Source organism: Lissotriton helveticus, chromosome 4_1 (assembly GCF_964261635.1).
Source record: "Lissotriton helveticus chromosome 4_1, aLisHel1.1, whole genome shotgun sequence".
Lineage (NCBI taxonomy): Eukaryota > Metazoa > Chordata > Amphibia > Caudata > Salamandridae > Lissotriton > Lissotriton helveticus.
In genome coordinates this window covers 823306553-823326999 of record NC_136063.1, presented here as the reverse complement: position 1 = coordinate 823326999, position 20447 = coordinate 823306553, and the positions used below count along the sequence as shown (strand labels likewise).

Here is a 20447-nt window from a genome sequence, read left to right as displayed (position 1 = left end):
GGGACTTGGCATATGCTGTCGGGTCACACTTTTTGAAACGTGACACATTTCTGGTTGTTCCGGACTCAGCTGTAATCATGGTCCCTTTCCTTCTTATTACTTGCAACGGATATGTATAGTAGCGGCTGTCTGCTTTGGTTTACCTTTCTTGTCTCACCAGCACCCAGTCTCCTTCTCGGATGTCAGACGTCTTGGCATGTCTGGGGTGGTCTACGTATACTTTAATTTTTGCTTTCTTGGTCTGATCCAGTTCTACCAGGGTCTCGTGGTCTGAGGTTGTGATACTGGATTGTGTGACAGCGTCTGCGGTCGGTATCCGGGTGGGTGGAATTCGCCCGAGCATCAGAGTGGCGGACATTGATTTGTGGTGCTGTGTGGCGTGGTCCTGTATGCCCGTAGTACTTCATTTAGCGCTGACTGAATGTCACGATGAGCTAATTCAGCTTGTTGAATTGTCTTTTTTATGGTGGCCATAAATCGTTCCGCCATCCCGTTGGCCTGGGGGGTCTGCAAATTCTTGTCCATTAAAAGGTGATCCGTTGTCAGTCTTCACCACCGTTGGGATTCCCCACACGGTGAATGCTTTGTCAATGACAGGTATGACAGTGGTCGCTTTGGTAGAGGAAATCTGGTGGGCGATGGGGAATCAGGAGTACTCGTCCATGATGACGATGATGTACTTTCCCGACTTCAGCGGGCCAAAGAAGTCGACGGCTACTTGTTGCCATACATTGTCTGGGAGGTCCGACATCTGCAAGGGGGCATGTGATTCTTCTCGCCCTACCAGTTGACAGTGTAGGCAGTCTTGGATCATGGTCTCTACCATCTGGTCAAGGGAAGTGAACCAGCGCTTTCTTTGTGGATACAACCCCTCGGTGTCCTTTGTGCGCCAGGTTGACGGTACATTATCTCAATTGGTGAGGGATGACGATCCTCCGGTCTCTTAGTAACAAGCTGTTGGCACTGAGGGAGAGTTCGTCCTTGCCTTGTTTGAATGCCATGAGTTCTTGAGTGTTGATTGCGTCACTCGTCTTTGGCTCTTCCAGGTGTCTCCACGAATCGGTGCGGACATGATGCATGATGTTTTGGAGCTTGGCGTCTTTGGCAGAAGCTTCAATGATGACTTCTAGTGGAACGGCAGGTGGGCAGGCCGGGTAAATGACGAAGTGGGGATATTTGTCGGCTACAGAGTGTCGCTCTTGCATCTGAGCTTGTGGATGCCGCGATATGTAATCTGCTGGGTTCTCTGCCTTCCCCGGTTTGTGGATGATGGTATACGTAAAGTCTTGCAAGCAGATTCCCCATTGGCCGATCCTTGGGGCATCTTCGCCCGGGGGTTCCCAAAGATGGTTGTCAGAGCTTGGTGATCAGTGATGAGTGTGAAGTGCTTGCCATATACGAAGAGGTGAAAATGCCCACAAGCCCACACGACCGCCGGGCTCTCTCCGTGTGAGGCCGTTCTGTTCCTGAATTTCGGGTTCTTGAGCGTGTCTCCTGATCATGGGCCGCCTCAGTGTGCTGTCTGTCACTCACGCTCTCCGATAGCATAAACTCTCCGCTTTTGGTTTGCGGTAGCACTCCCTTTGTCTGTTAGACCTTGACACTGCGGGAGGTAGTAGGTAGAGGGGGGGTGTCTCTGCATCCCACCCTTGTCGCCAGTTTTCATGTTTGGCCCCAAGAACACTGTGGACACCAGCTGCCCTGTAAACATGTCTTTATTCGGCCATGTACAGGCGCGCTCTGCCCTTTCCCCCCAGGGCCGTCCTCTTCCCTTTCCTGCCATGCCTGACCTTGAGATACGAACAGGACAGGCACGGCGACACTACAGACACCTGACGGCCCGCCTCATACCACATGGAAGGAGCAATGTATAAAGTGGTATGCCCTGAGAATGGAAGGGGAATGGGGCCTAAGGCGTAAATCTACTGCAGACGACTGGGAGATCCTTAAAGGCCAACCTTACTGGACGAAAGGGAGAGGCACCAGAATTACATTCCCCCATGTCAAATACTACACGGGCCACAAATATACACACACCGTAAGACGTAGATCACTAAACGAGGGCTACTAGATGGGCAAGTGTGCAGATCGCTGGAAACATGAGGGAGGGGTTTCAGACTAATGAGATAGAGAGGTAGCAGCTGGGAAGGGCTAGTTCCTAAGTTTTTATTATGTCAAGTTACAGTCGCCAAACTCTTGCTCTGAATCTTAACCTGACACACTCTGTCGAAAAAGATTTATTGTTGGAAATGACATGTATTGAACATGACTTATGCAGGACTTTACAAGTCAAAAATAAAGCACCATGAAAGACTTCAATATTGCATGTGTCACGAACTGACGAAAAAAGGAGTATTTGTATAATGCGATCTTAATCAAAATGAAGGAATGCTTTTTAAAAAGTTTCCACAGATGGCAATAACTCATCGAAACACAACTATCAGGGCACGACCCTGCAAAGTGCCACACACTATGTTGCACTACTCAATCATATTAACCAAGAAAGAAGGGGAGGAAAAGGTGTCTTCCATATGGATATGTAGCGACCATTACCCAAATGATAATGCATCTAGGCACAATACCAATCTCAATATTTGTGTTGGGCATCCACTTCATACTGCCAGGATGATATAAAGTCGACATACGGAGCTAGGAGGTTAATAGGCAAGTTTCCTCTGGTCAGTGACTTTAAATTTCTTTTATACAGCTGAAATATATGCATGATTTTTGATAATGAATAAAAGTAATTGAACAAATAACCAAGTAAAACACAACTCTGGAGTTTAATATATAATGTCAAGACACATAATTGCCACATAAAATAAGACTAATTACCACCTAGTGCCAGACCTAAATATAGCATTGCATTCACTACGGTAAAATGCATCTATTGACTAATTAAAATCCGTACATTTAATGGCATCTATTAATTCACGTCTACATGTATTCAGAGTGCTCCTATATTATATAAACATCAGTAGTGTCTCAGACAAGATATTGTAGCTTGACATGTAATGTACCTCACCAACCATTAGACAGCCTAACCTCATTGGCTAAATAACATTCTATACTGGAAGTAAATCATATGCATTATATAAGAAGGATTTATCAGGTTTTAAATATAAGTTCTCTTCCATTCTGTTGTCCCAAATTCCCTGAAGTGTGAGTGTGAAAAATGTTGCCTACTTTGATGGCTGGCCTCTCACAGACTTAGGGCTCAATTTATATGGGTCATTGAAAAAATGTACAACACAAAAATATAGAATACTAAAAATATTGAAGTAAAAATATAGAAAGCAATAATATCGAAGTCCTATCTACAAACAGGTAAGAACAAAAATATTGAAAAAAAATATATAGTCAAAATATCGATTTTTTTAAATGTCTTAAAAGTAATTTAAAATTAATGAAATATTAACTATAATTAACTAAAACATACTTAAAAATACTTAAATAACTTTAAAAGTATTAAATAATTAATTTAAGTTAAAAAAATAAACATACAATTTAATTTTTTAACACACACACACATGTATATATATATATATATATATATATATATATATATATATATATATATATATATATATATATATATATATATATAAAACATAATATTAATTAATGATATACAATCTTTTTACTGTAGGATAGCGGGAGGGTAAAATGTACTATTACCACTCCAGCAACTGCAACAGTAGGGTAAACATTGGATAGCGTAGGGGTAAAAATTACTATTCCCACTCCAATGAGTGCAACAGTAGGGAAAGCGTTGGATAGCGTAGGCGTAAAAGTTACTATTCCCACTCCAGACAGTGAACAGTAGGGAAAGCGTTGGATAGCGTAGGGATAAAATTACCATTCCAACTCCAGAGAGTGCAACAGCATGGAAAGCGTTGGATAGCGTAGAGGTAAAAATTGCTATTCCCACTCCAGAGAGTACAACAGTAGGGAAAGCGTTGGATAATGGGAGGGTAAAAATTACTATTCCCACTCCAGAGAGTGCAACAGTAGGGAAAGCGTTGGATAGCGTAGGGGTAAAAATTACTATTCCCACTCCAGAGAGTGCAACAGTAGGGAAAGCGTTGGATGGCGTAGGGGTAAAAATTACTATTTCCACTCCAGAGGGTGCAACAGTAGGGAAAGCGTTGGATAGCGTAGGGGTAAAAATTACTATTCCCACTCCAGAGGATGCACCAGTAGGGAAAGCGTTGGATAGCGTAGGGGTAAAAATGACTATTCCCACTCCAGAGCGTGCAACAGTAGGGAAAGCGTTGAATAGCGTAGGGGTAAAAATTACTATTCCCACTCCAGGGGGTGCAGCAGTAGGGAAAGCGTTGGATAGCGTAGGGGTAAAAATTACTATTCCCACTCCCGAGAGTGCAACAGTAGGGAAAGCGTTGGATAGCGTAGGGGTACAAATTACTATTCCCACTCCAGAGAGTGCAACAGTAGGGAAAGCGTTGGATAGCGTAGGGGTACAAATTACTATTCCCACTCCAGAGAGTGCAAGAGTAGGGAAAGTGTTGGATAGCGTAGGGGTAAAAATTACTATTCCCACTACAGTGAGTGCAACAGTAGGGAAAGTAAATACTTAAAATATTAATACAAATAAATTAAATATTAATACCAATAAAAAATGAATTAAAAGTAATTACCAATTTAATATAATATAATAATTAGTCAATTAAAAATACAATTAAAAATTAACTATTAAAGTTAATTACCTATTAATACAAATTAATTACCAATTAACAATTAATTAGCAATTAAAAATTAATTAACAATGAATTCAAAATAAATACCAATAAATAATTTAAAATATTTAATTAATTACAATTAAATTACTTCCCACCCTATTCCCCTATAAACCCACAACCCGCTACGGGAAATACATTTATAAAATTAACATAATTATCAATTAACCAATTAAAAAAAATTAATTACCAATTAAAATGTAATTAATTACCAATTAAACATTATTTAACAATTAATTCAAGATATATACCAATAAATAAATTAAAATATTTAATTAATTATTATTAAATTACTTCCTACCCTATTCCCCTATAAACCCTCAACCCGCTACAGAATTAAATTACGCAAAAATTAAATAACATAAAATTCATTACTTAAAATAAATTATAAAATAATTTTACATTTTTCATACATATACTAACATACAAAGCACTTGAAAAATTCGATATAATTAAAAATTCTATATATTTAATACTCATATTATATATTTCGATATTTTGACTTTCTATATTTATGAAAATTGATATTAAATTACTTACCTTAAATTCGATATTTTTGTTGCCTATATTCTGTCCATTCGATATTTTGTCCATTCTATATTTTCACTTCGATATTACTGCAATTCTATATTTTGGAATCAATATTTTGTCTGTATACCATTTATATGTTGGTGGTATGAATACTCTGTTGCAACAGCGACTGAGTATACATACCACCAACATGAAGGTCCACCCCAATTAAATGCGGGCGGACCTTCGGTTTGGCTAAGGCAGAAACTACTTTGTCTCCCCCATTGCCAAACCGCTCTGTCGGCCTAACAGAGTAGGGGCCATCGGAGAATTGGTTGCATATCCACCTACCCAATAATGATGTGCGGACATGAAGTTATTTTGTTTTTCTGTCAGTCACCGCCAGGTAAACCTTGGTGGTAAGGTACAGTAAAAACCAAATATTGCTTCCTCCACCATGGGTAATGACTCCCATTGTGGGGTGAGCATTACATTTTTTATTTTCTAAAAGGAAATCCATATGGATATATATATTTTTTTTTAAATAAAAAAAGAATACTGTTTGGTGCAGGGTTGCATCATGTTAATACAGCCCTGCACCAAACGTCGGATTGCGTTGACAAGAGCCCCTGTGATGGCAGTTCCTGCCAATGCTTTATAAATGATCGGCAGCTTGAAGCTTGGAGGTTGGGACCTCCACCAGGGTGATGGAGGTATTTACTCCGTCACCCTGGTGGAACAAAGGCTCGACCGCTAAAATATAAATGAGGCCTTTAATCCCTTAGAAGCAAAGCATCCTCTGCCACAGCTGGTCCGCTCCTCTCAGAGCCTAGGCAACAGAACTTGGATAACTCATTTTACAATATGAAGGGCAGATTCAAAGACGTGTGAGGGACAACTGTTACTCAATTTGGCACCTTCCACAATGAGCTCATTCATTCTGGCTTTTCTTCATGGAATACTCCATTAATAAACAATAATCTTTGCTAATTACATTTGTCCAGCTGGAGAAGTCCTTTCTTCTCATCACAAAGTCACCATCCGTGCTGTGTCCGTGCATTGTTATCGCATTCAGCATCCTGTGTCACTCAGTCTCCGCATCTGATAGAAACATCTTGATCAATAGTTCTACTTGATTGGAAAACCCTTCCTTCCACCTAGAAGCCTGTAAAGCCTACGTTTTACTATGTTCTTGGTTGGGTTTTACTGTCATATATGAAGTGACTTGTTTTTAAGGGTTTTGAAGTCTTCTGTATGTGTGTAGGTTTGTATGTGGAGCACATACCTAGCTACAAAGCAATGGCACACAGTAAGATATAGGATGATGCAGAGCTTCAAAAGAGGGAAGAGAGCCGATGCAGAAGGGTGCGTTACAGCGAAGGGTTGTAGGATTTTAAAGGGATACAGGTTGAGTATCAGTGATTGTAAATGGTAGTGGCTAGCAACAGTGGGAGGAAGTGTAGGGGAGGGTACATTCCTAGATATGTTCTGTAATAGGGGAATCCTATTAGTGAGTAAACACCTGAAATTAATAGTACCGTACAAAGAGGGTCATTTTGAGTAACATGGAAAACATGAGCCACTGTAAATTGGTGGTGCACCCACCAGACCAATCCCCAGATTCCTCATCCCTTTTAGCATTGGGGGAACTACAGGCTTTCCACCGTCGGAGCCTCACTTGGCTCTGCCTGTGGAAAACCTTTGGTTCCGCCAATGTATCTGCCACTGGGCAGCCAGGTTTTAGTAATGGTCCACGCCCTAAGTAGGGTGGGCGACTGTCACAAGTTTTCTCTGCCCGGGGCCACCATGCAAGTAATGGCAGCACTAGGAAGGGAAATCATTTAATGATCCCAGTACACAGACGGAATGATCCCTTTGTGTCAGGACCATTGTTTTTATTTTCAAAACTGACTAAAACAACATGGTGTCCCTAGTTACTGTTACATAATATAATAGTACAGTCTAATCTGCTTTATGAAGGAAAAACGTTCAATATAACAACACCTACTCTTATCCATTTTAATAGTACATCTCATTCGCTTTAGTGTGTTAACTTCTGGAGACCAGTGGTGCGAGGTACCCAGAATGTCATTACCCTTCTACCAGAAGAAACATGAGCACTATGACCGCGCTTATCGCAATGCGGAGCTGAAGTCTACTATGAGCCGCTACCAAAAAGAAGAGAAACGCAGTTCTTCAGCTCACAGCAGTCACGGGTAGGAAATAGTTCACTTTTTTTCTCCGTGATTTGTTTAGATACAATGTTTGGCTTTCTAACATATCTTGGTCAACAGACACATAAAGCTTTTGCGGTGTTAACAGCTCGTATACATTTTTTAATGCCCTGGAACTGAATAGTATTGTTGATGCACTACTTGAGTGATTTAACATCCTTAGTTGGCTTAACATCTGTATTTGTTTATTAACCCATATACATGAGGAAGCTAAAAGTATGAGTACAAAAAGAATCCGTAGCCACCTTCTTTTGATTAATAAATTGATGGTGTCCTTCCACGATCCTTTGGTTGCTGCCTTCATGTTCTTGTCAGGCGTGTATCAACTGATTATTTCATGTAAGTGTTGTGCCAAAGCAGGCAAGGATACGCTGAAGGTTGGGGTGTGGCTGTGTTATTTTACATTTTTCAAAAGGGGAGAGTATGGCCCATGCGGACAGAAGTGGGGTAAGGGCCCAATAACTTTACACGAAAAACAGGAACCCACACTTCAATCAGTTTCACACCATGTATTTTTAGGGATGAAAAAAGATAAGCACTATTTAATGTGTTTACCTTGGCGATTAGTTGCGCCAGTTTTATTCATCAATTTTCACAAAAAGGGAACATGTCACTATAGTCAAGAGAAATATCAGAGCCTTAAACGTGACGGCCATTTAGTGTCCAATATTTACAATGAAAGATTCAATATTTACAATGCAAAAAATTTGATTTAGACAACAAATTAACAAAACATACATAAATTGTGAAACTGTGCAAAAGTAGTACACAACCGTCTTTATGTGATATCATTTCACAGATAAAGTGAGGGGAAGAATTATTCACATTTTTTTTTAAAAAAACCTAACATTTTTTATGAACCAACAGTTTTTTTCAAGACTGAAATGTGATATTTGGCAAAAAATGGAGATTTTTAAGTGGTTCTCCAAAAACCAACACGACAATCTATCTCGAACAACGCGTGAGACCACACAGAGTTCCCACTGCTTTCATTTTGGCCCTGGCCAATATTACACTCAAAAGTAACTACTTCAAATTCGAAAACGAGTTTTTTGTCCAGACCAAGGGCACAGCCATGGGTTGTCCCTATGCTCCAGAGATGGCGGTACTATACATGTCACAATACGAAGAAAAATTCATTCACAATAATAACCCTTACAGTACTAACATCAAACAATGGCTAAGATACATTGATGATGTCTGGCTCCTGTGGCAGGGGAGCCAGCCAGAACTCATGGCCTTCCATGAATGGTTGAATCAGAGACACCCAGATATCAAATTTTCCATTGACCACAGTAATCAGAGGATGACATTCCTCGATGTAGCTGTAGGCACAGAAGGGGGTAAGTTCACAACCACTCTGTTTAAGAAAGAAACAGACAAGAACACTATCTTGCATTACAAGAGTGCTCACCCTCAGGGTCTGAAACAGAACCTTCCTTATGGCCAGCTACTCAGGATCAGACGGAATTGTTCAGACCTTAATGAGTTCAACACTCATGCTGATACTTTCTGTGAAGAACTAGCCAAAAGGGTTTATCCTAAAAAACTCCTTAAGCATTCTAAAAAAAGAGCACGTTTTACCCCGAGAGAAGAATTGCTTAAAATCAAAACGAAAAAGGAGTTGGACAAACTTGTATGTGTTACGACTTATGGAGCGCACACAAACAAGTTCCGCCAGATTATTCTGCGGAATTGGCATTTGCTGGAGGGTTTGGAATCCCCGTTGCAAAAGCCCATTTTCGCGATGAAGAAAAATCTGAGCGTTGGCCAACAAATCATCAGAGCAGACAGTTACATCCAGAAACCCAAAAGTGATCTAATATCTAAATGGAACCTCAAACCAATCACTGGCCACCACAAATGTGGCAATTGTGTGGCCTGCCAAAGTGTTGTAGAAGGAGATGTATTTAGCCATAATGGCTTGAAATGGAGACACAGTTTGCATACAAACTGTAAGAGTAAAAATGTGATCTATGGGATTGTGTGCGTTTGTAACAAATTGTACATAGGGAAGACATGCCAACAAGTAAATGTCAGGATTACACAACATCGCTCGAGATTAAAGAGAAAAGTGCAAAATGCCCCAATGGTTGAACATTTTACCGCCGCAAATCATAAGGAGACAGATTTCAAGTGGACTGTTCTAGCCGCGATTGACCCACAGCATAGGTCACCGAACGTAGAGGAGGCACTGCTGAGAAAAGAGGCCTACCTAATACTCCGGTTTGACACTATCAATTCAGGCTTAAACTCTATGAGTGAACTTTCTAGACTTTAAACCGTTAGACTACATGCCCCATAATGCATCAGTTGGACCGAACAAAACTCCTCTGATTGTGATTGGCCCACAATGGAGGCGTAGCCCGCTTAGTAAGAATGCCAGAACTCCATTCACTTCATGTGAAGGAATGAGGAAGTGATTCATGTCCGTGGACTGCAAGGTATGTTGAGTATCTAAGACGCCTCCTCACAGCGCGCTAACTAATACAGCCCAGCAGCCTCACACTGCTATGTTGAATACAAACATAAATGCGAGCATTTTGACTTTTACAATCATGAGCGCGAGCTCCCCTGCTTTGAAATCCCAGTATGCGCCGCCTGACAAAGTGTTAGAGCGCACAATAGCGGCTCCCGCTTAACTTAAAGCGCGGGCTCACTTTATTGGAATTATTTCGACCGCGGCTCCAATCTGTCTAAATGTAAACTGAGCCGCCCGCTTAAATGCGAGCACACGCATTAGCGGTTCCAACATAATTCAAAGCGCGCCTCGGAATTCCTTCCTGACTGCCGCCCGTTTTCCAACAGAATCGCGGTGCCAGAGAAAGACTAATGGCGACGACACCGTGAATGTCAAGCATACTGAGAGAACGTTGACAACTAATACACTGCATGAGGCAACATAATTAAAGTAAGTGCTATTCCATTCAAGGCAGTAGCTGCATAATATTGAGTGAAGCATGCTGGCTCAGTCATAAAATAACACGAGCTTTTCCAATTACAGCGCTGTTCTGTTCCGAATGATGGAAACTGAAAATTAGCAGTATGGGCAGATGACCTGTTCAACTATAGCCAGGTATGCGCACACTGTCAATCTGCCTCACGTAAAATGGCACCTTATGTTTAAAAACAGGGTTTCACATATAAAACTCCTGTTTTTTTAGAAATACGCACAAATCCTTTGAAATCCTTCGAAATTCCACAAGTCAGTTGGATGAACTAACCTACCTCGAGTCCCTAGAGGTATGTGTTATTTTAATAAATTGTACATAGGAGGAGACTGTAGCGGGTTGATGGAAGCAGATAGCACTAAGTATCCATTATTTGTTATGTTTTCACTATTAGGTTCAACAAATGGGGAATGGAATTCATTTGGCCCTGAAGAGAGTTTGAGAAGAACCCTCACAAACTCGAAACGCGTAGGCGGATAGGATCAAGTCCTGTAAACATTTAAAATTGTTTATGATTCAAACGCCTATCAACATTTCTACCGAGAGGTTGTCGTGTTGGTTTTTGGAGAACCACTTAAAAATCTCCATTTTTTGCCAAATATCACATTTCAGTCTTGAAAAAAACTGTTGGTTCATAAAAAATGTTAGGTTTTTAAAAAAAAAACATGTGAATAATTCTTCCCCTCACTTTATCTGTGAAATGATATCACATAAAGACGGTTGTGTACTACTTTTGCACAGTTTCACAATTTATGTATGTTTTGTTAATTTGTTGTCTAAATCACATTTTTTGCATTGTAAATATTGAATCTTTCATTGTAAATATTGGACACTAAATGGCCGTCACGTTTAAGGCTCTGATATTTCTCTTGACTATAGTGACATGTTCCCTTTTTGTGAAAATTGATGAATAAAACTGGCGCAACTAATCGCCAAGGTAAACACATTAAATAGTGCTTATCTTTTTTCATCCCTAAAAATACATGGTGTGAAACTGATTGAAGTGTGGGTTCCTGTTTTTCGTGTAAAATGTGTTATTTTACAGCCACAATACCCAGACAGTATTCGAAAATACTTGTTACCATGACCAGATTTACCCACTGGCTACCTGTACACTCTTAAATAATGCTAATCTATACTCCGAGGCATGAGAATGCAGTGATTTCAAATGTTTCATAAAGGAACAGGTGGGATTATTATTCAAAGGTTAAGTGGTATCTCATTTTGGATGTTAGCTACTTGGGTCTCTAAAGATCATAGAGAAACATCTCCTTTAGAAGACAGTTTAAGCCTTAGAACTTTCAAGAGGTGTGCATCCATTGATGGGATGGTAGTTGGAGGGGGCTGTAGGTTTCATGGGAAATAAAATAACTTGCTCGACTTTGAGACATGGTGTTGTGTGAGCCCCAATTCTAATCACTCTTTGACTGTGTGTGTAGCCTGAAGAATGACAATCAGAATCTTTGGAAAGGAACAAGAGAGAGCATCATAAGAAACTAGCCTTGATTTAAAGCTGTGACAATACCCATTGTGCGGAAACGTGGTGTATTATATGATGTGGTTGTGCAACCTCACCGTGGAATATGCTCACGAAACCAACTTGGATCTTGTCAGACTCATATGCCAAACTTTAGCTCAACCGTAGGAATTTAGCATTTCAAAGTACCAAAACAATAGAATAAGAAAGCCAATGCAACCCATAAGAAATCCGATACCAATTTATAAAAGTAAATCCTATTTTTTATACATTTTTAGACACCAAAACAATAAAAATCCAGTGGAGGGTTGTGGAGATGTGAATTTTTAAGTAAATCATAAATCACAGCTTTTCAATAGAAAATGACAAGCATTGGTAACTGCAAAGTCTGAAAACTTTGTGAAACTTTGAAAGAGTTGTGTTTGACCACTCCGGCCTACTTCGGGCAACTAATTCAGACAAGGGAATGGTCAGAGGGTCCGATAAAGAGTAGTAGGACAGTTATCTTGTCATCAAAGCAGTCTCAAGTCTAGTTCCAGCCTCTGTGTGTGAACCACCACAGACTGTAATGGAGTGGTCCTGATGCAAGGGATACAGGATACTGACAATGCTGTAAGATGGTGAAGATGATGTGTGGTAGACATGGGGTTCCTACGGTCCTGGTAGGGTGACTTTGGCCATAGGGGCCATCTCCCTCGAAAATCTCTTTGGTCCAGTAAAAGCTCTTTTGGCACTGGAGTACTGGTCTCCAGTCACAGCGAAATCAGCGGTTACTTTTGGGGAAGGCTAGTGTCCATTTCGGGAATCAAATTGAACTCCAACAACTCTCCCAGTTCCAGCAGACTTGGTGCAACTTTGGAGCATAGGCACTTGGTCGTCCAGGCTGCACGTCGGCGGGCAGAGGTGGTCAAGTGATTTTGGCTACTGATGGCCAGAACAGGCTATTTCATTTTGTATGCCCTTTGGACTGTAACAAGAAGTCAGCCAACTGACTCTTGAAGTTCATCTTTTCTGTGTGGGGCTTTGGAGTGACTTTTAAATGATCCTAGCACCGCAGGCACAGTGCTCTCTTTGCTAGCCCATGCATCAGCAGGTACAGTTCTATCTGATACATATGTACTGTGTTATACAATGAAATGCAAATAAAAACGATTAAAATATATATGTATAACAGGCACAGTTCAGCAGTTGATGCAGCCTCTCTTGCCAGATCCAGGTAGCAGCAGGGCAGTCCTTCTTCAGTCCTCTCTCCAGTCTAGATGTGATCTGAGGTCTGGGAGCCATATTTTTTACCAGAAAGTGTCCTTAGGGCATGTGGTGTTTGCTAGCCAATGGACTACTAGGACCTTTCCAATCTGGTGACGACTTCCTGCGAATGGTGGCACCTTCCTATCCCAGAGTGCACTGTTCTGCCCTGTCCAAAGATGGCAGAACCCCCCCTCTAAGTGTGTGGAGCTTGGTAGCCCACTTTAGTGGTGTGGTTACCTGAGGGCTAAACGACCAGAGAAAAAAAACAGTTTGGAAACCAGTTTTCCCTCTCTGTCCCCAAAGCCAACCCATCGACGGCAACAAAAGAGCAGCCCTTCTTGTGTGTCCACCATCTGACTTTCAAATGCAGCTTCCCCATTGAAACTGGCCTTTTGGGTTTACACCCATTGTGGCTTCCTGCCAGGGAGAGGTGACACCTCTTCCAACAGCAGACTTCTATTGTCCTCGCTCTTGGGAGTCGTTCACAGTTCTCCCAAGAAGGACAGAAGGCTGTCATGTGGTCAGCATCTGCAAACGGCCAATGGAAAACTTGTGCGACAGAGTGGAAACTTTCTAAAAGTTGCATTTACTTAAAAGTTATATTAAATTGGCCTTTGGTATCAATTAGGGTTTAATGTGATGATCAACTTAAGTAGTCCCATTCAGGAGTTAGCACAGCTAAGATGACTGCGTGTAACCCTGTACTTACCAATGGGGCTACTGGCCCTTCCACAGTGAAAATTATAATTTGAGATTTTTACTGTTGGGACATATAAAAAATATATGTTCTACTTTTTAATATACTGCATGCTGCCTTAGGACTCAATTGGCCTGCTGTAGGGGTAACTAATGTACATTAAAAAGAAAGGAAGGTTTGTGCTTTGCCAATAGTTTAAATGGCAAAGTCGAATTAGCAGTTTAAAACTGCTCTGTCAGTCTGCAGTTTCAGGCTGTGTGACTTGTTTTCACTTTGTGACATCCAAGGTGGCACAATAAGTGCTGCAGCTCTGGTGGGTTACTTTAACTTACAGGCATTTGGTACCTCTAGTGCCATATATTCGGAGCTTATAATTAAGTAAAGTTTTGCCAATTGGGTATAAGCCACTATAACATTACACGTTTAAGGCTCAGAACACAAGTTTGTTAAGCAGGCTCAGTGCACACTCAGAGCCAAAACACCATCAGTCCAAAACTTTGAGGGCGGTCATGCAAAAAGAGGCATTTCCTTATGGCCATTATTATGTGGCATACTGGAAGATGCAAGTTTTCTGGACTTCTGATATTTGGGCTTAAGGCATGTCAAAGTCCCAGTCCCAGGAATACCTATGTTTTACTTTAGTTGCCGACCAAATATGGTTCTTCCATTATATTTATTTTAGTTCAAGAAGGTTACACATTTGCACTCAAATAGTACATCTTCAATTTTCTCAGTTTTAGCAAAAGTTTAATTTAGGACATTCATCTCAAGTCTAGATCTGAAAAAAGGCTCCAAACAGTGAAAGACTGAAGTGTGGAGTGTTATTTTCAGCTAAAACTCAGTGTCATAAGCATTTGACTATATTTTTGCTGGAAGGTTCCAATAGGAAGCACACAATGAACACTAAGAGCAATAGAAACAATATTTAGAGGTTCCTAAAGGCAAGTACAGTATGTGCCAACTGAATCTGATTCATCCCTACTTACTGTAAATTCATGAATCGTCATAGAGTCCTGTCCTCACCACTGCTGACTATGGCCCTCATGCCCAATCAGACAAGCTGCTCCAGAGCGGCATTGGCCTCAGGCAGTTTTTGGAAGGCCACATTTCTACTATCCATCATCAATGGCAGTGCCTCTCAGGTGTCACTGAGAGATAATCCGGACTAGTAGCCTTTCAGTGTATTGTGTTGCACATAAAAAGCCAGAGACTGGAGACCCAACATTTTCAATGCTATCGGCTTGAGTAGGTCAATAGACGAGGGGTGTGAAACAGAACGGAACATGTTGCTGCACTAAGGATTCACAGGTCTTGATCAACTGGGTCTTAGGACACTCTGCCCCACTCCCCAGAATGTAGCTCTGCCTGTGCATGAGCAAGCATGAACAGAAGATCAAAACTCTGGCGCGGAAAGGGAATTGGAGTGAGAGAGAGAAAAGACATCTTGGAATGACTATCTCGTCATCCACGCTACCTTTTTGGGGATGTACAAAAGCATTTTCAAAGGTGAATGCCAAATGAATACTGAAGATCAATAGACCAAGCAAAGTTTTATTATGTTAGATTGACATTGAAATACTACGATAAAGAGAGTTATTGGGGAATATGCTTACCAGTTTTATAATGGCGGGCCACAAAGAACTTAAATCACAAATGAAGGAAGCCTATAAAATCAACAGTGGAATCCTGGGCTGATAGGAAACCTGGAATGTAGGGAGCTAGAAAGAGAGAACAAGCACAGCAACCAATACATAATCCAGAAGCAAGAGTGAGTACAGGCAACAATTGAGTAAACAGATCAAAATTGGCAGTCCATTCCCTTGACCCACACCAATGATGATCCTGACATCCCAACCATCATATACTGGTCCTCGACAACCTTCCTGGCTTTTGCAACCATATTCTAGGGCAACCAGTTCCAGACACTAATCCCCAGGTCTGTATAACTCCGTTATTCTTGTCTGGTGCAGTTCTGGTTTCCTAAGGAGGTGAGTCCTATCCTTCTTCAAGGCAGGAATTGTCTGAGCGTCTACCACTCTTTGGAACCGCAAAAAAGTATGAATTGCAGGATGGTTTAAAAATGTTTACATAGTGGTTCTATTTATTGAACCATGAGAGAAAATGTCATTTGGGCCAGACATTATGTTTTACCCGGTGTGCAATCCTTGGCAGATTGGAAGTCAGGACCTTTAGGAGGAATGTGAAGAAGCACCTCAATATTTAAGGGTGGCAGTCCTCTGCCACATGACGTCATGGGATTTAAGAGCAACATGACTCCTTCCAGAGGTCGGAAACAATCACTAGATAGGGGCGGGAAGAAATAAGGACACAATAAATATCAGAAGCACTGTGGTATTCAAATCTGGTCCCCTTTCTTAATTTTTAGGCCCTAAAAGGTGCAAATAAGTACCTGGAAGGGGAACTACTGTTGTAAATATTCATTCCTTTGTGGCAAATTCCATTAGTAGAAACAGGTAGAAAATATGCACAGAATGGACCAACAGACTAGAATATGACATAGGGACTCCTGAATCAGAGGGTAACGCAGTGGTTACAAAGCAGAAAGCCAAAGCAGGCATAAGGTATTAAAAGAACAAGTCAGAATCAATAGAATGCGATATTAGTGAAGCTGAAAACAGCTAGAAAGGGAATAGAACTTTCTAGTCCATTTAAGATAAATAACTAAAGCAGAAGTCAAAATCCTGACGTACAACTGTTCTGGAAAAGTTTCCCAGGAGTCATCAGATGGTGCAAAGATGATGACTCCTCTCTGAAGGGGCCTTTTATGTTTGTGCTGTCTATGCCAGCCATCCTATGCCCCATGTGATCGTCTTTAAGATGCATGTGACCATTTCCATCAATGTCAGAGGTAAAGGTGCTTGCTGAGGACATCTATGCCTGACTTAAAGGTCTAAAATTCACATTATTTTTGGTCTTCTCCAGGCTGTAACTCTTCTCATGTTGATAAATTGGGAAATGTTATGCACCCATTACTTATTGTAGTCAGAAGAAGCACAAATATGATATTAATCACTAGAATTTGATGATATTGTTAGTAACCCAATCACTTCAATTCAGTAACTCCAATGAGAAACAAAGGGGCATTTGTACAAGTGAAGTACCGGAGTGAGGCGTAAGCCATCAGGGCTTAACGCCTCACTCTGCCACTCCAGAAAACGCAAGGCTGCACCATATTTACAAGCAGTCACCATAGTGCAAGAGTGTCTGCGTGCAGGGGAGGATTGTTTTGTGTAGGAAGGTGTCCCTTCCTGCACATAAACAATCATTGTCTGAAGATCACTTGCTCAAGCCATGACAGAGGGTTATCATGTTGCAACAATTTAACACTGTTTGTCAGGCGGATTGTGAGCCTCCATTTTGCTATGCATAAGCATTGGCAGCAGTCAGTAGATTATTATTATGCATGTGGACACCTTGCCTAAACCAATGTTTATTTCCTTATCTGCTTGCTGCGGCAGAATACTTTTGTTGCCGGTTCGTACCAATGTTTTTTTTTAATGTAATGTAGTGGTCATGAACAGTTAGTACATGGTGCGCAGAGGCAGGACAACTGGTTTATTTATTGCCTTATGTTATGTACATCCCTCACGAGTGCTTAGATATCGGAGCGGAAACTGTGACTAGTTTCTCAGAAACAGAAAAACAGATATCAGAAAGAGATAAACGTGGGCAGGCAGTGAGCTCTTGCTCGCTGGGCTTGGAATTATTACAGCGTGTGAACGTGTGGAGTCTGGTAAAGGTCAGAGATTCAGCTGCGAGTGACGCAGCCGCCACAAGAAGAGCTCGTGCGTACTCGGCCTCGCGCCCGCCGCTCACTGTCACTTTCAAGGGCACCTCACCGTTTGGAAGGTTTGAAAAACAGACGGCCGTTTACCGCACCTCTGTAATAGAAGGGACTGAAGGAAGAACGCATAACACCTAAAAATAAAACCAGGGCTATTTTGGCGTATTTAAACAAAATATAGTGCGAGGGTTGGAATGTCCATCATTCCTAGACCGGTATGCCTAACGTAACTAGGATGGCCGGGCATCACCTTGTTGTTGTTACAGGTGAGCTAAAAGTGTGAGAGGTGTGCCCAGACATGAGTCTCGTGCTCACAGTGCCTTAGGGCTCAAGGTACGCTCTACAGACGAGCCCAAGTACCCCGAAATCAGTCTGGGGTTGCTTGTGTTGTCCCTTCTGAAGGGGGGCTCGCCTGGCAGTTTGGGACAGAGTATTCTCTTGAGGACTAGCGTTGGTACTGATCTGCATAAAGTGTGCCATGGTTTAGAGTGGTATGGTTGGCGAAAAGCAATAGACTGAAATGCAGCCCAAGCAATTGCCAGTGGCTGAGATTAATACAAGCATTCAATCCATCACCATAAATTCCATGAGCACTAACATTCCAATATTTAGTAAAGACCACAAGAAAATCAATCATATAGGTGAATAGATGTTGTTTTTTGTGTGTAAAATCTCAAACTATACTAAAATACTCATGTTTTTACTCACCTTAAAGCAATATCAATCTTAAAAAAACATAACGTTTCCTCAGAGGGCGCAAACACATCAAAACACAACTAACAGATCAGAACACTGCAAAGTAACACACACTATGTTGCACTTTGAAATCATATTGACCAAGAAAAAAGGCGTCATCCAGATAATGTAGCTACCATTACCCAAATGATAATGTATCTAGACTAGAGACAATGTCAGTCTCAATATTTGTCTGAGGCATCCACTTCATACTCCCAGGATGACATAAAGCCCCAATTTCGGAGCTTGGGGCTTAATCAGCAGCCTCCTTCTAGGCAGTGCATTGATATTTCTTTTATATAGCCGAAACATGTGCATCGTATTTGATAATGAATACAAGTATTTTAACAAATTATCCATGTAAAAACAAAATTCTGGAGTTTAATATATATAACGTTATGACACATATTTGCCAAATAAAATAATGTACCTCACCAGTCATCCAAAGTCACCAGACAGCCTAAACTCATTGGCTACAAAACCATCTATACTGGAAGTAAATCATACATATTATATAAAAAGGATTTGTCAGGTTTTAATTAGTAGTTCTGTTCCATTCTGTCATTAAAATCATCCCTAAATTGTGACTCGGAAAAATACTGCCTGCTTTGATGGCTGACCTCTCACAGATATAATCTCTTTGAAACAGTGCATCCCCTGCCACAGCTGAGCCCCTCCTCTCAGAGCCTAGGCAACATAACTTGGATTTCTCCATTTACAATGAGAAGGGCAGATTTAAAGACGTGTGAGTGACAACTGTTACTCAGTTTGGCACCTCCCAGAATGAGCTCAGTGATTCTGGCTTCTCTTCATGGAATACTGCATTGATACACAACAAGCTTTACTAATTACATTTGTCCAACTGGAGGATTCCTTTCTACTCATCACACAGGCACCATCCGTGGTATGTGGCCAGGCATTGTTATCATTTGCAGCATCCTCTGTCACTCAGTCACCTCATCTAATAAAAAACTTCTCGACCAATATTTCTACTTAGCTGGAAAGTCCTTCCCTCCACTCATAAGCCTTTTAAAGTGTATATTTCCTCCAATGCTTTCTTACAAGCTTTGTTTTTAGTTGAGCTTTGCTCTCATATATGAACTGACTTATTTTTAAGGTTTTTGGAATCTTCTGTATGTATGTAGGTTTTTATGTGGAGTGTAAACCTAGCTACAAAGCAATGTCTTGCTGTATGAAATAGGATGATGCAGAGCGTGAAAAGAGGGAGGAGAGCTGATGCAGAAGGGCGTGTTACAGCGAAGGGCTGTAGGATTTCAGAGGGATTCAGGTTGAGTATCAGTAAGCGTTGGGAGCTTGGTGGTTGTGAATGGGCCTGATGTTGGGAGTGGCTGGCAACAGTGGGAGGAAGTGGGGGCGGGGGAGTGCATTTATGCAAATGTTCTGCAATAGGGTAATCCTAATAGTGAGTAAACACCTGAAATTAATCGGACAGTCCAAAGAGGGTCATTTGGAGTATGGTAGAAAACATTGAGCTGACGTAAATTGGGGGTTAACCCACCCAGCCAAACTCACAGTTTCCTCATAGCTTTTAGTGTTTGGAGACCCACTAGTCTCAGATGGCTCGGCCAGTGGAAAGCCTGTGGTTCTCCAAATGTATCTGTCACAGAGCAGCCAGGTCTTAGTAATGGTCATCAACCTTATGGCACTGATTACAAGTGCAGGTGCTATTTAGTGCACCTCATAAATAACAATGCCAAGGGGTATGTTATTTATTGGGTGCAATAAATAGAACCTATTACATATTTGTGGGGAATAACATGCGGATTTTGGTGTTTAACGCACCAAAATGTGGATAGTATGGTAAATAACGCACATATTTCCTCCGTTAAATTTCGGCAGGTTTGACCTGCGGAAGTTTAATGAAGCTTGAGATATTTAATGCATCTTATAATTATCGGATATGTTAAATATCTTCAAACGCGTTATTCCGACCCATGCGTAAATAGGGGTTTACGCATGGGTCGGAATTAAACGACCAACTCGTAATCAGGCTCTAAAGTCGGCTGGGCGAC

The 20447-nt window shown here is 41.2% G+C and overlaps 1 protein-coding gene across 6 annotated transcripts in view; it reads left to right on the top strand.

Moving 5' to 3' along the window:
- The window catches only part of MYOM1 (myomesin 1), a 699631-nt gene that overhangs the window by 77175 nt on the left and 602009 nt on the right, over positions 1–20447 (top strand). For 3 of the 6 annotated variants that reach the window (XM_078687468.1, XM_078687466.1, XM_078687467.1), the window contains one exon: positions 7313–7483. The exons of the other annotated variants lie outside the window; for them this stretch is intronic. In XM_078687468.1, coding sequence (XP_078543594.1) covers positions 7313–7483 — 171 coding nt within the window. The remainder of the gene's footprint in view (positions 1–7312; positions 7484–20447) is intronic. 6 annotated transcript variants of the gene reach the window in all.